Genomic DNA, 15470 nt, shown 5'->3' on the forward strand with positions numbered 1-15470 from the left:
GTCCTTTGTTAACCAGACCGACCTCTTTCTATCTGTCGTTTTGCAGAGTTCTTTGCGGAGCTGGACAGGGACTGCGGCAAGTTGACCCTCCACAGCTCGTCGGCGGAGCTGGTGAGGTACGTGCGCGAGGGCGTCTTCCGGCTGAGGCATCGACTCGCCGTGGCCACCGGCGCGGCCTCTTCGGCCGCCTCTTCAGCCATCAAGACAGAGGGCGCCACGTGATTCACCCGCTCCCCCTTCACCCTTCGCCACGTTTCTTAGATTGTTGTTTTTTTTTTTTTGTTTTTTTTTTTTTTCGTGTTGTTTGCGGAACATTCTGGTCCTATCCGAGACTCGTCGTCGTCGGCATCTTCCGTTTCTCATCGGTGCAACAACAACAACGGACGACGGACTACCGAACCTGCGGGCAGTTAACTGCAATATATCTATATTTATGTATACACATATACATGTGTGTATTTGGAACGTGTGTATATGTGTATATATATGTATATGCATATTTTTTAAGAAACAAAATGAAGAAAACACGGACTCTCTCTCCTCTTCCTCCTACACACATTCTTTGCCTTTTTCCCCACCCGAGTGTTTTTTTTGTTGTTTTTTTATCCATCGTTTATTTGTTAATTTTTCCTTTTTTCTTTGAAGGGAAGTGAGATCCACAGGCAGTTTATTGTTCCTGTTAATGGCGTTGTGGCAGTTGGATGGATTTGATGTACATATGCCGAGGAGAGAGGAGAGTGAGGAAGTGAAACGGTGGAAGAACATTGTACATACAAACTAAAGAGAAAAGGGCAAAATGTGGAAGTTGCGTGTGCTCTTCTGAATGTGTGATCTTACTGCTGGCAAGGAGGGGCGGGGGCCTGTGCAACGATTTCGGTCCCGTGGCCACGTCACGTGACCCACTGACCAGTTATTGCAACGGTGTTACAGTAGCCATTTTCTTGTCGCTGTGACGACGGTGTTTGACAGTCGGATGTTGGTCGCTCGGACACTCTCGCAATAATCAAACTTTGGCTACCGTGACAGTGTCCCAATAGCCAGTCATTTGGTTATTCTAAGCCAAGGTTGTTGCGACCGTGTCACGTGGTTTCGAGGTCTTGCAAATTGAATATCATCCGGTCATGTGACTTGCGGTTACGTATTCCCGGTTGAGATATCGGCCCAGGTCGCACAAACATTGGTGCAGGCAGTTGAGAAGGGGTGACGTGACCGGAGGCAAGATGGGGAAGCGTGGCTAATCTCCCGTCTACTTTTTTTTTTATAAAACATGTACAGAATCATGCTCCCGTGATTAAAGAAAGGACCACAACAGCCCGCCGCTGAACTTGAAACTCAAGAAATTAGTTCTTTTTTTTTGTTACAATCGTTGCGTGCCTGATCTAAAAAACTGTGTTTTCTCCATCGAGATTAATTGACTGGCCGCAGTGGCTAATGCGACTTTGTTTCCCTCGTTTTAAAATCTCCTCATCTCGCGACTACCGTAAAATACCGAGCAAGTGCCCCCTCCAAATTTAGACATTGTGGAAATCAAAATGGGGAGGGGGCCCTTACTCAGTTCGGGAATAAATAACATTCAAGATGGCGGCCACAAAAAAAAATTTAATTTTGATAAAATGGGAGGGGGCGCTTACACGAGGGGGGGGGGGGGGGGGGCGGGGGCGGCACATGCTCGATAATTTACGGTACAGAAATTCCCTTTTTGTTTTCTTTTACTTGCTGTTTTTTGTAGCAGGGTTAGGTTACAAGAGCATGGTGTGTGCCTGAGCGACGTGCATCTGAGATCTGACAGCTTCTTAGAACAAGGAAGGTGGAGAGGAGGGGAGACTCCGAACTAACTTATTCGTCTGTCAGCCAATCGGGGAGAAAGGGGACGGGGACTCTGCCTCGGCCGCCGACCAATCAACCAACCAATCGCAGCAGAGACGCGTCGTCGCGTCGCCGAAGATGCCGTTTGGGGATGAGAGGGGGCGGGGAGGGGAGGGGGGTGGGGAGGGGTTCAGGCTGTACATACACACGTTTGGGGCAAGAATCGTGTCTAGTTTGAAAGTGCCAGTCTTCGATGTATTTTTTTTCCCTCCCCTTTGATCGTGGAGCTTGCACCTGTTGCTATTTTTTCACACAGTGTTATTGGGGGAAAGGGTGTCGAAATGGGGGAGAAGGGCGGTGAGGCAAGCATGACATTGCCTCAGGTTTACCAGCGTTGCCTGACGTTTTTTTGTTTTTTTTCCGACGTCTGCACGGCGGCATTCTATATTTATACAGATAGATAGTAGAGAGACTCCGATTTTTTTAAACGGTGCAACGACGGATGCGCGGCAGCTTGCTGGCGACCGTTTCTCCTTTGTCGACCTCTGACTGTGGCACAAGTGTAGTTTCGTTTCCCTCGCTGTGGTATACTAGCCTTCCGCTACCCCCGTCTGTTTTTTTTTTAATTTAGTCAAATATTGCTAGCAAAGTCAACATATTATTGAGGTACCGTCTCCCACGGGATGAGGCAGGCGTGTTCGAGTTTTGCCTATTTTTATGTTGATTTCTCCGGCGGCGCTGAGCAAGAATAAAGCAAAGTTTTATCGAACGAACAGGTTTTCTTTTTTTTTTTTAAGTCTGCTGTTTTTAGGGTGAGAGTTTTTACCGTCCCAGCACGGGAACGGCGAGTAATTGCTGCCTATGCAAACGAAAGTGTTGGAGTCGAAAACGACTTGCGTCTGGGACGTTCCGCAACATTGGTAACTTTTTTCTTTATGTTGGCGTCATTCTGTGGGCAATGTTGCGCGTCGCAGGTAACACCTCGGATGATGTGATCTTTGTTCTGTGAAACTCGTCTGCTACTACCGATGGTGGTACCCCTACTGCTACTACTAGCTACAATGACAGCAGAAGTGCTTTACACGTGTCTCCTTTTTTTTGCTTCATTCTCTCGCTGTGGAAGTGCCATACCATTCAAGGGGGATACGACAGGGAGTGTATTGTATTGTCATTTCCTTGCGCCTGCAACAAGGCCTTGGGAGCGAAAAACAAAATAATAATAGTAATTTTTTTCTCCGAATATTTTTCCAGCGTGCATGTTTGCTGACTATTTACCTCCTTCCCATGACCCCCCTTCCACTGTTCTTCCCCCCCCCCCTTTATTTTTGTACTTTATTTATGGAGAACATTGACTCAGAGGCTTAATATATATATTTAAAAACAAAAACACCCAAGGGCGTTATTTAAGACGACTGCAAGCAGTTCCGGATGCAACTGTTTTTGCTTTTTAGGGGTACAGAAAGAACTCATAGAAAACAAAAAAAACAACCTTTTGCTTTATGTACAAAGAGGAGGGTAGTGGTTTGTTCCAGTACTATTAAAACGAGATTTCAATTGCTTGTACATTCTCTCATAAGCTGTGTTTTTTTTTTTTTTTTTTTTTTAAGAGGACGCAGAATCTGTGAGCATTTTCCTTGCGTGGGCTTGCAGTTGGGCTCTTTTGCTGCACGCAACAGTTGAGACTAATCACCGACCGAACACAGCAGGAGGCGGGATTTTCAGCGTCCGATCCTTACCCAATCGCACGTGGAAGGCCGAAAGCATTTGTACATGAAGTTGGAGAAAAGTCTTTTTTTTGTTGCCGTTTCCCTATTTAGATGCCTCCACGACTTCTGCACATGTTTTATGATTGGTCCCCTCCCCCTGCCCCTCCTCTCCCATTGCCCCACATATACATATATATATAAATATATCTATATATCAGCAGCGGATGTTTTTGTTACCTTTTCACGTTATGAACGCTTGTACATAGGTGTAAATATTTTTCCACGTTTAGAGGAGTGTGCAGAAATGTCATATTGCCTCTGTATGAGCCACGAGCCGTGGAGTCATGGTTTTTTGGAGAGAGAGAGAAAAATTGCAGATGTATTTGCTTTCTTACAAAAGCTATAAAATATATGCATTTGAAAAGAAACTGTGCTTCCCTGTCGTCATTCTGCATGTTGGATTAACCCGCTTCATTTTGCTTGCACAGAGATTGGAAAGAAGTGGAAAAAATGTACTCTTTACGCAGGAATGAATCCTAGCAACGGCTGACAAGCCCGTTATGCTCATCATAAAAAAAATTTTTGGGGGGTGTCAGTGTCCCTTTAAGGTTACCCTGGTGATATCCCAAACCGCCTGGTGATAGCTACGAAAGTGCGGAGTGTAAGCAAATTTGCAAAGGAAACGTCATACTTTTGGTTCTTAATTTTCAGGTTAGGTGGCGCAAGCTACCGCCTATTAAAAGGGTACAGCCGTTAGCCAGAGCCGTATATGTAGAGAGTTTGGTCAATGGGGAGGCGCGGGCAGAGCCAGGGTGTGCACCAGACTCGGAAAGAGGGCTTGGCATGCTCTCTTGATTAACCAGAAGCCGAAAAGAATCCCCTAGCGGTGGTAGCGACAAACAGTTCTGATCAAACTTCAAAGGTCTATGTTCGTAAATGGTTTTAAGAAGCGCGTAAGAGTGAAGTGTAGTAACTCTTCGTGGTTGAAAATAGGGTGCACGTGTTGTTTTGATCATGATCATGCAGAAAGATGTAAGAAACGAATGCCCCGCTCAACCCTGTTTTGCTCGGACAGAGCGTGACCGCTCGGACGGCAGATTCCTGGCCCTCGGCGCTTGGCGTACGGATTATGTCGATCGTTCCGCTAGTCACACTCTTCCACCATCATTTTGGATGAGCGTGATTGAAAATCACGTGTACCATATTTTCAGTCAACGAGAGTTACTCTAATGCAGTTATCAGGCTTGTTTCTCGCGACCACCGCCAGGGTATTATTTCCGGCTTCTGGTTGGTCACATGCGAATTTCTGAAGACGCCCTGGAACACGCCCAGCCCGGTTTCAGCCAATGGCGCCTCCTCATTTGTCTCCTATACTTCCCAACAAATGGCCAAACCGTTAGCATCCCGCATCCAGCCAACCAGGGCAAGCAGGAAACAGCAGCAGAGGGAGAAGATTGGTGAATAAGGCAACCTCATTGGAATAAGGTCTAAAGAAGGTCAAAATTTTACGCAAAAAGATACGTAGAGAGGGAGTTTTAGAATAACGTACGCAATTTTAGCGCACGTTAGCGCTAAATTTAGCGCTTGTATAGCGCACGCGACACAAGAGAGTTTTAGAATAGCGTTTCTCCGTCGCGGCGCAAAAGCCCAAGCATCTCGCGCTTGCGACACCACTAATACCCTGTTCACACGGGTCACCTAAAGGACCTATAACTTAGGTCCCTTTGCTAAAGGTACCTGGGGTAAAGGGCGTTCGGAATCACACGGTAAATGAACGAAAATAAACGGAGTCTTTACGGTCGATGTTTACTGCATTGGGGATAGCCCGGGTAAACCGCAGGGCAAAAGAACACTATATATTTCCGTGTCTAAACAGTCATGAGGCACATTTTTAGATTATTAAATGTGACACATTGCGTTAAAATACTAAGTAATAATTGTAATGTTTCTTTTATTGCAATGTTCACCTAAAAAGTAGTTTTTCGTTAGAACATCCGGCTGGTCCTTAGGCTGGACTGGCCACACTGGCCCGGCGGTTTGTTTTGGAGACGGTTCCGAGCCAATTTTCCGAGCACTGTGAATCCGAGCACGTGGTACCGAAGTTTTGTGACCGGTTCTTTCTGCTCCTCGGATTTTCTCTCTTCTGCGTTTATCGCTTCGATTGCTTCGGTCCCGGAAGAACCGTCACAGACCCACCACCCTCCAAGTGACGGGCCGCGACCACGACCAGCGTCTCCCGATGGACGACGACGAGTGTCTGGGAATTATGTGGTCGCTGCAGCAACAACGGACACAGTTCCTTCTGCTCGAGGAGCGTATACAAGCCGCGGAAACGGAAGCGGATGAGCTGGAGGAGAAGCTCATGGCCACAAACTTTACGGTCGCCGCTCTCCTTGCGGAGAAGTGGACTACGATCCCACGCGAGCGGGTAGTCTACGTTCGGTCGGGGAGGTGGTTTGAGGAGACGCTGCCTAGAATGGGCGATCAGCATTTCCGTGCTTGTTTTCGCGTCTCCTCGACCACCTTCCGGTATCTTGTGGACGTTTGCCGGCCGTCAATGCTTCGGCAAGACACCGCCATGAAGACGGCAATAACGGTGGAGAAGAGGGTGGCCATCAGCCTGTACAGGCTCTGCTCCACCGCGGAGGAACGAACAATCGGCCACCTCTTTGCCGTTGGCCAGTCGGTCGTCAATGAGACGTACCGAGAATTTTGCGACGTCGTCATTGAGGAGCTCGAGGCGCGCACAATAACAATGATCCGAAACGAAGATCTCGACAACCACATGCGCGAGTTCCAGGCAGTGCTGGGATTTCCCAACGCCATCGGGGCTCTCGACGGCTGCCACCTGCCTGTGTCGCCACCAAAGGACTTGGCTGTTGACTACCACAACTATAAAGGATGGTAAGCAGACACTGATACTCGTTTCCTGCAGACAACTTTGCTTATTTTATAAAATTTCAGGGTCAGAAATTAAGTACTTGTACTAAAGTATGCTGCACACAAGGCTATAAACCAGATATAGATACGGGTGTAGTCACGCCAGAGACCATTCCCTTTGTTATTTCGTTATTTTGTGCCCCTAGCCAAGTTAAACCCATGATGTCACCAAAGCACCTGCAGAGTGAGCAAATCCAACTGCCCGTGGGTGGGAGGCACATCAAGGATCCATTTCACAAACAGCACTACTTACATTCAGTAGCAAGCAATTTAGCTATGTTTGTTGTGTGCGGTGCTTTTGCTGTTCCTTGCTCACATGTGGTCACTTTGTTTTAGGTACAGTGTCATCCTCCTGGCCCTGGTGGACCATAGATACCTCTTCCGCTACATCAGCGTGGGCACCCCTGGGAGGTGCCATGATGCGAGCGTCTATCGGCGCTCCCCACTGGCGCATCTGCTCGAGCAGAACCAGACTGCTGTGCCAAGGGTCATTGATGGCACGGAGATACCTCCCCTCGTCCTGTGTGATCAGGCTTTTCCCCTGACGAGGAACTTGATGAAACCATTCCCCCACAGCCTCAACCACCCCCAAGGGAAAGGGGACTTTAACTACGCCCTCTCTAAGGCCAGGCGCGTGGTCGAAAATGCGTTTGGTCGTTTGAAGGCCCGCTTCCGCATCGTCCTCAAGCGGATGGAAATGAGAATCGACCACGTGAACACTGTCGTCAGAGCCTGCTGCACCCTACACAATATCTGCGAGATGCTCAACGACGGGGCGGAGAAGCAGTGGGTCGACGCGGCCAGGAAAATAGAAGAGAGTGCAAAGCGCGAGCAGCCAATGCACAGGACCAAGGCCACAGAAGATGGCGCCGATGCAGTGCGGGATGCGCTCGTTGCATACTTCGAGGCGAACCCGCCCTCTCAGCGCGGCTAAATCCCAGACGTTCGCCCTCTCAGCACGACTGAAACCCGAGACGTTCGCACAGTAAACTACAGAACACTAATTGGTTAAAGGGGCACTGAAGCCATTCTTTAAGGTCTTTTTTTATGTTGTATTCTTTACAAAGTGTTAGTGACTACATATATCAAATTCTATAATACAAAACTGTTTATTCATCTCGGGGCAATGGGAAAACATGCGGACTCTTATTTCTCGTGGGGTACAATCTCTGGACCACAGAAAGTCCTACAATATGCACTACATGCCATTAATCTGTCCACGTGACATTGAATTCTCATTGTTATTCCAGGCAGTGAAAAAGAAATAAATATTCCTTTTCTGAGCTGGCTCAACCACTCGCATGACACAGCAGTTTTCATTTCTTTTCAGCAAAGCATGCTTTGTCCACTTAAATACAGGTCATTGCTACAGTAAGCATGAAAGCCCAACCAATTGAGATTTCACAGTACAGTCGGTTAGAAATAAAACGCGACCAGCGGCTGCATGGTCTTCACTAGACTCTGCGCTTTCTGCTTCATACAGAGGTTGCGAGTGCGGCTTTTGTTTTGATATGTTAGTCACACACCCGGTGCATCTCAAACTTAGGCGTTCCTCTTTTAAAAGAGACAGCATCGGACAGAACCGTGTATCCACTGTTCGTTCCATGCTGACCGTACATATACGTGTAGGCTCTACATAGGTGCCAGTAATCACGCACCACAATTGTAATAAGCAGCTGCACAGTTAAAATTGCAGACTGGCTAGTTGTTCTTGCTATATCATTGATGTTTGCATTTAGTTTACCTTGTAGCTGCACCTGCGTTTCAGTGCCTACTAACAGATTTTTACCAGTTTTATGACGATTGTCCCATCCTGAGCAAAATATCTTGAATCTGGATTCAAATGACAGAAGCATGTAGCCCTTCAATGCTTCCAATCCAAACTCAAGTAAAAAAAGGGATATTTCTCAGAGTTTCCGTTTTTATTTTTCCTTCCGGGACCTCATGAAATCCAGGAAATCCCGCTGGAGCTGGTTCGACTCTTCCATTATCGAAAACTGCCGTTGCCGGTCTTGGTGGGCCCTCTCCCTAGCTTCGGAAAGCTCTTTCCTTTGTTTCCTCTGCTCCTCAATGAACAGCATGAGAATGTCCCCCTGTTTCATGGAGGACTTCCTTTTTTTTTTTGGCCGTTCCTCGAGGGGTTCTTCCTTTAGATCCACCACCTCGTTGTCGTCGTCTGGCCCTTCGTGAGGGCTGTCTCCAGGTTCCTGATAAAAACCAATGGGTGCTCATGAGAAAGGTTTACACTTGATGATGTATGCATACCGCATTATAGCAGCATATATCAAAGAGCAAATCGGGCGAAAATAAGGTGCATACTAACTTTCAGTGTAGGACCAGGAGAAGCTGAAATAATAGAACTAAAACATGCATTTTACACTTGGGTATGAAACTAAAACAAACAAAAGCGCCACTAGCAACAGTTCCATTATCGTTGCCGTTACAGCTGCCGTCACCCTTGAGCACTACACCTCGTAGAAGGTGTGCTTCCCTCGTTTTCCTTACTCTGCATTCTTTTCTCGACACCGAAAAGAAATCAGAGTTGACTTTTTAAGTTTTGTCGACGCTCTTCTGAACTGGAAATAACCACATTGTTATTGGAGTCAAGCAGTTTATGCTGCCAAGACGGATGGAGAGCTGCTTCACATGTATTCGGCGTGCCCCACTGGCTTTTTACAAACAGACCCTAACAAGTGCCACAGAAAGAGCTGGCGGCACATGACTATCACAGGTGCGGGGCACAATTTATGTATGCTCCACCCAAATGAGTTTTCTTAATGTTTGCTTAGTTTGCATTATTAAGCTACAGAAAATCCAGTTTTTTATGATTGATTTCACCGTGCACATGAAATAGCACAAGCATGTCTTTACGTGCCGCGGGAAACAGATGAAATTTCTTTGGTGATGCCAAATGTCACGTCTGCTTCCGCACACTCAACAGTTGCTTCGATTCCAGCTTATAACGACGAATCAGTAACTCGTTATGTTAACCATTCTCTCCAAGCTTATTAAAAGGTTGAATCGCACATCTCTGCCTTCGTCATAATTCAAGGCATACGAAATCAGTAAATACCTCAACAACATCCGCAGGGAGCGAGTCATTCACGAGACTTGGGTCGTTGACGGGCAGGCTCCCCAAGAAACTGTGTAGATCGTAGTAAAAGGGCCAGGAGACCTTTCCTGACCCAGTTGTCAGGCTTTTCTTTTTAGCCCTGGAGGAAAATAATGTAGGGGTGATGCGATTTATTCAGCAACAAGGGCTTGTTGCCACCTATATACAATCTTTCGTCTGCATTTTCTTTTTACAGTGCAGATGAATAGCAGCAGGGCGTTGGCAATTAATTTTTTCATTGTCAATTACTCCCTTCAAAGCTCCAGCTAGAGCTAACCAACCGAGCAAAGATAACAATTCATTTTGCCTCAGAGCCACCAAGGCGGCACGACGAGAACACAGCTAAATAAGGTAGTTCTAATCAAAACATTGAGTGTATCGCGTCAAGAAAAAACTTACCAGGTCTGGTTACGACGTAAACTGGGATATATATATATATATATCCGGCTTATATTTAGATACATATAAGCCGACCTAGCAACACTAAAGAGCGTGTTTGGCACAGTTCTGCGAGCGCGACCCAGAACGGGAGGCACTCACTTGATCGAATGACGTTTTAGCGAACGCCCACGTATCACCGTATGACACTTTAGCGAATGGTCGGACGCCGGTATACATTTTTGTAATGAGCCACCGCAGACTGTCGCCGCGAAGAGGCGTAAGCGCAGCGCGGCAGATGGGTTAACGCGCGCCCCCGCTCGCTAAAACGTCGATTCGCTCAAATGTCGCTGTTCGCTAAAACCTCATTCGCTCATGCCCCAGGACATAAGCATCATTCTGAAAACAGACTCACCTGTACGTCTGGTTCAGATTGTCTATCTTATCGCTGACTTGCTTGCGCGTCTTGACGATAGACAGTCTCTCCAGGCCTACACGGATCGTCTCGTAGACGCCGGAGTTTCTTCTGTGCCGCCGAAGTTCCGCCAAATTGTCCTGCCATAGCCGAATGAGAGCCCACGTCTCTGACTCGGACCAGTGCACTCGCGCGTTTTTTTTCTTTTCGCTGGTGCCGCTAGAGCTGGCACCCCAGTTCAATGGCTCATGCGCAGATGAAAGCATCGTCACAAAAATCTCCTGCGCCGAAGAGCGCGACTCGTCGTCGTTCCGTGTGGGAGCAGAGGTAGCAGCCATTGCGTCTCTTCCCGCCGCTGTTGCCGCCGCCGCTACCTGTTACCGGGAGTAACATTTTGTTCCTATTGTATCACGTATGTGGTCCCCATCTATTTTAATACTTTGACTTCCTAAGATTCTAGTACCAACGACGCATTAAACGACAAGAAAACATAAACGATCATTTTTATTTGGAATTTATGGGTCCGAGGCTACTCCCTGTAGCTGCAAACGGAGATCGGGAAGCTCCGTTTACTCCTAAGGTACCTTTACCGAAAGGGACCTTTACGCCCCGTCTGAATACGATCTCCATCTCCCTTTACTATAGGGACCTATGCTACAGGTACCTTTAGGTTACCGTGTGAATGGGGTATAAGATACAGTAACAATTTTTATTTCACACACGAAATGCTGTAAGTTTAGAAAAAAAAAAGTTTTTTGGTCCAGAGTAACATTTTAGATTTGTTTAAACATGAGAATGCGACGCGAGCGGTTGACCAGTCGTGCCCGCTTGCGTTGCCTCGGCTAGAGCACTATATAGCTCCTACGGAGCAGAGTAGCGCAATCCTTTGAACCCCGTGTTTTGCCGACAACATGGCCGACAGAGCGGCTCGGCGCGAGTCACGTGGTACTCAGGGTTCCAGGAGGCGGCCCGCCCTATGGGAGAATACATGGAGATCGATACTACACGGCTGATTAAAAAATGAACGGCGAGTTCACACTTTTCAAAACTAGTCTGTCGTGAAGTTAGTAAAGCACTAAACACTTTATCAAAGTTTTAATAATATCGGATGCGTGTGCAAATTTTGAGAAGGCAATTTCCAAGGCAATGGCGTTTGAAGCAGACGACTTTTGCTCGCAGCGGAGATGGGCTTTTCGGGTTGGCCGGAGCGGGTCACGTGAATGGTGTGACGTCGCCGTGTCGTCTGCTGCATGATGCCGTTCAAGCAATTTTTTAAAAAAAGTCAGGTCCTTGCGGGGCACAAAACTTCGCGCAAATTATTCTAAAATGTTCCATTATTATGTCAAAAACGATTGCCATTCCGTACATTCCCACAATACTGAAGAAACAACGATTTTCTCACGTTCTCCATGCATTTCTGACCGCAGTTGGAACCTCCGGGCGTTCGCCGCTAGTCGCCGAGAGGCGGCGTTCTAGATTGCGCTACTCTGCTCCGAAGGAGCTATATAGTGCTCTAGCCTCGGCAAGAGAGGTCTTGTGTACTGCAGGGGGCTATGTTGCGCTTTTTGCACTCCCAGGAGTAGGGGTGTCGCGAACTTTTGTCGAACCGGATTTTTAGGTCGAACTTTCGGGGTTCGACTGTGTCGAACCGGTACGACGAACCCTCGAACTTTTCACCAGATTCGACCGGTTCGACTTTGTAGACACTGTGGCCAGACCTTGTTACAAGCATGTCTAGGTTTGGAGAATTTTTTTTTATGCAATGCGTTATTTTATTTTAATGAACAGTTGCAATTAAAAGAAATCAATTCTTATCACTGAAGAAGTTAATAACTTATTTTTTTGAACTGTATTAACTGAAAGAACCAACCAGCGCTGCCCTTGATTCATCTCTCGGCCATCACCATCCAATCCGAAGCCAACTGGCCAGTCTGTCGCGCATGCGCACACGAGTCGAACCTCAATACAAGGTTCGCCGAACTTTTCACTAAAAGTTCGAAAAAGTCGAACCTGGTCAACCTCGAACCGCGGCCGGTTCGCGACACCCCTACCCAGGAGACTTGGAAGAGGGAAGTGACGTCAACAATACAGCAAACGCAGATTGGATGTTGACAGAGAAAACAAAATAAACATCCAATCTGCATTTGCTGCGTTGTTGACGTCACTTCCCTCTTCCAAGTCTCCTGGGAGTGCAAAAAGCGCAACATAGCCCCACATCGCACCTTCGCCGAGAAATGTTCGCGCGTCGCAAGCATCAACTTGCCAACGAGCTTATTGCAAGTTGCCGGTGATCGTTGCCAAACCGAGTACAATGTCGTCCCGTATTGAAAATTGCAGTTGCGAGGATGCCGCCGACGTCCACTCACGACGCCGCCAAAATTCTGAAGCCGCCATTTTTTTAACTCTGCTCGTCTTGGCTTTAGCCAACTTGTCATCACGAATCCTCCTTGGAGAAGCGCAGACTCTTTGCGTACGCACGCTATTTCCGAGAAATAGCGCACGCTAAAATTGCGCACGCAAAGCGCAAAACCTGATTTGCGTTTGGAGCATGCGCAGTGGCGACGACGCTATTCTTTGCGCACGCAAAGCTTTAGCGTGCGCTATTCTAAAACTCCCTATTAACTCAGGGGGGTAAAGGTGGGTGAGGAGGAGTGGCAAATCCCGTGCGCCGACACCCGGGGTCCCGAGTGAACGATCGCAAAAGAGAGCGACAGAACACGAGAGAAGAAAGCAACGTTGCCATGGTAAACGCGAAGAGTGAAAACCCTCAGCAATATAAACAGTGATAATTTAACGTTGTAAACTAAATTCTGAGCTATTCTAGCGCTTATAAAAAGCAATAAAGTCATTACGCTGCATTAACTTCCCTTCTGTCGAAATCTCGGAAATCTGGTGGTTGCGCAGTTTCGTATTCCTCAACCGCGCCCAGCCGCGCCCCACCGGCGAAGCCGGGTATATATGGTGTAGTTTAGCGAGTTTAGCAATAACGCGAGGCCGTACATCTGCGCGCTATGCACAAAGAAAGCTTCGAAAGGAACGCGAATATCTTTCCAGCGGTAAGTTCGTGGATTGTTGAAGTTCACGAAACTGCTCTGATGATGTAACCGTGTTTGGGACCCCGAGGGTCTGCCTGCATGATCCGCCGCTTGCGGCAGCCAGAATGTATAGGAAAATGGCGGACCTTTTCCTCTAGAGTTAGTATGTATGATCTCTATGCTTTAACTAGGCCAGGTGACACAAGCTACCGCCCACTGATCTCTATGACAATTGCTGGATCGCGCTTCCCCGCTTGTTCGCTGCAGCGCAAGTGAAGCCACCGGGCTTCACTCGCTTGGGATACGATTTGCCGTTTTTGCTAGCCTTTGCTGCGGTTTTCCAGCGTGCTGTCGACACGTTTTCTACTCGTTCGTCGTCATTCGCCGAAGAAGTTTTTTGAAGACTCTGTGTATTGTTGAGACTTGCCGTTGTGAACACGTGGAAAATTTTACGCAAGTGCAGTGTCGCAGGAAAAAGGCACAACGCGTCGAAAGGAAGGGCTGGCGGCGTGTTCAAAGCTTCCTTGGCACGCCGAAGTGCCGTGTCTCTGTGCCTTCGCACGCTTGGATACCGGTCAAGAATTGACCGGCGCGGCGTCAAGAATTGACGCCGCGCCAAAGTTCTGAACGTGTGTCGCGCGTAGATGCCTTTAGATCATTTATATATATCGGCCACGGAGTTCTGGATCGTCCAGCTGTTCCGGTGAGTTGCTATCAATAAAAGGGGGAGATCTGTACGTGTTCTTATGTACTATATTAACCATGGCTATGTCCCAAATCTACTCGAATAGATTCCGTGGGAGCACGAATAGGGCAACGTTGTGGAGCCAGGGGGGTTTTCGAAAGCAAAAGTACAAGACGGCGAGAATGAAAATCTTTGAAGCGCGGCCGATATGGTCGTGTGCAATCTGCTGACCAATTACAATTAGGCGAGCCGCGCTCAAACGTCAAGTGCAATTAAGTAGGTTGATAATAAGCCAGCACTGATCAGTGATGAGGAGCTGTTGTGCACGGTATTGTGTAAATCGTCTAAGGACGAAAAAAAGACGTACCTTCCCCCCATCTTCCGTCGCTAGTGGACGCTGGATTAAGCTCGTTCCTAAACCGCGAGGGGAAAAGACGCTGATCCAGAGGCACGAACAGCTTCACGCACATTGCACTCGCTAAACACATACACACGGCGTCGGTTCTTGGTCGGTATCCAAGCGTGCGAAGGCACAGAGACACGGCACTTCGGCGTGCCAAGGAGGCTTTGAACACGCCGCCAGCCCTTCCTTTCGACGCGTTGTGCCTTTTTTCTGCAACACTGCACTTTCGTAAAAATTTCCACGTGTTCACAACGGCAAGTCTCAACAATACACAGAGTCTTCAAAAAACTTCTTCGGCGAATGACGACGAACGAGTAGAAAACGTGTCTACAGCACGCTGGAAAACCGCAGCAAAGGCTAGCAAAAACGGCAAATCGTATCCCAAGCGAGTGAAGTCCGGTGGCTTCACTTGCGCTGCAGCGAACAAGCGGGGAAGCGCGATCCAGCAATTGTCATTGAGATTAGTGGTCTTGCCGCGCTTGCCGCCCTTGCCGCCCTGCAGGCTGCAAGTAGGGGTGTCGCGAACTTTTGTCGAACCAGATTTTTTGGTCGAACTTTCGGGGTTCGACTGAGTCGAACCGGTTCGACGAACCTTCGAACTTTTCACCAGATTCGACCGGTTCGACTTTGTGGACAGTGTGGCCAGCCCTTGATACAAGCATGTCTAGGTTTGGAGAATTTTTTTTTTTATGGAAAGGGTTATTTGATTTTGTGAACAACTGCAATTAAAAGAAACTAATTCTAATCACTGAAGAAGTTAATAACTTAATTTTTAGTACTGTATCAACTAAAATAGCCAATCAGTGCTGCACTTAATTAATCTCTTAGCCATTACCATCCAATCCGAAGCCAACTGGCCAGCCTGTCGCGCATGCGCACACGAGTCGAACCTCAATACAAAGTTCGTCGAACTTTCCACTAAAGGTTCGAAAAAGTCGAACCTGGTCGAACTCTAACCGCGGCCGGTTCGCGACACCCCTAGCTGCAAGT

The 15470-nt window shown here is 47.7% G+C and overlaps 4 protein-coding genes across 7 annotated transcripts in view; 3 read left to right on the top strand and 1 right to left on the bottom strand.

Annotated features, from left to right (window-relative positions):
• LOC8030072 (AF4/FMR2 family member 1) overlaps window positions 1–3940 on the top strand; it is a 93240-nt gene extending 89300 nt beyond the window's left edge. For all 4 annotated transcript variants that reach the window (XM_029975950.4, XM_029975951.4, XM_042289947.1 and 1 more), the window contains one exon: window positions 47–3940. In XM_029975950.4, the coding sequence (XP_029831810.2) occupies window positions 47–222 (176 nt within the window). In that variant the 3' untranslated portion in view covers window positions 223–3940. The remainder of the gene's footprint in view (window positions 1–46) is intronic.
• Window positions 3941–5751: 1811 nt separating this feature from the next.
• LOC120837320 lies at window positions 5752–6420 on the top strand. Its single transcript, XM_040206572.1, has one exon. The coding sequence runs from the start codon at window positions 5752–5754 to the stop codon at window positions 6418–6420; it is 669 nt and encodes a 222-aa protein (XP_040062506.1).
• A 330-nt stretch (window positions 6421–6750) lies between these two features.
• On the top strand, window positions 6751–7386 carry LOC115316913. The gene has a single exon (XM_029976434.4). The coding sequence runs from the start codon at window positions 6769–6771 to the stop codon at window positions 7384–7386; it is 618 nt and encodes a 205-aa protein (XP_029832294.1). The 5' UTR covers window positions 6751–6768.
• A 988-nt stretch (window positions 7387–8374) lies between these two features.
• Window positions 8375–10716, bottom strand: LOC120837321. Its single transcript, XM_040206573.3, has 3 exons — window positions 10358–10716; window positions 9526–9664; window positions 8375–8659 (listed from the first exon to the last, which is right to left on the bottom strand). Exons 1-3 carry the CDS (start codon window positions 10693–10695, stop codon window positions 8375–8377), a joined length of 762 nt encoding a protein of 253 aa, XP_040062507.1. The 5' UTR covers window positions 10696–10716.
• Window positions 10717–15470: the final 4754 nt, after the last annotated feature.

The sequence above is a fragment of the Ixodes scapularis genome, unplaced genomic scaffold, assembly GCF_016920785.2.
Source record: "Ixodes scapularis isolate PalLabHiFi unplaced genomic scaffold, ASM1692078v2 PGA_scaffold13__105_contigs__length_92229423, whole genome shotgun sequence".
Taxonomy (NCBI): Eukaryota; Metazoa; Arthropoda; class Arachnida; order Ixodida; family Ixodidae; genus Ixodes; species Ixodes scapularis.

Bases quoted from the DNA above. Each gene is read 5' to 3' on its own strand.
- LOC115316913 (XM_029976434.4), top strand. From the start codon at position 6,769: ATGTGGTCACTTTGTTTTAGGTACAGTGTCATCCTCCTGGCCCTGGTG.
- LOC120837320 (XM_040206572.1), top strand. From the start codon at position 5,752: ATGGACGACGACGAGTGTCTGGGAATTATGTGGTCGCTGCAGCAACAA.
- LOC120837321 (XM_040206573.3), bottom strand. From the start codon at position 10,695: ATGGCTGCTACCTCTGCTCCCACACGGAACGACGACGAGTCGCGCTCT. The intron at 9,665-10,357 runs GTGAGTCTGTTT...ATTTTCCTCCAG, and splicing joins AATCTGAACCAGACGTACAG to GGCTAAAAAGAAAAGCCTGA. The intron at 8,660-9,525 runs GTATTTACTGAT...GGTTTTTATCAG, and splicing joins TCCCTGCGGATGTTGTTGAG to GAACCTGGAGACAGCCCTCA.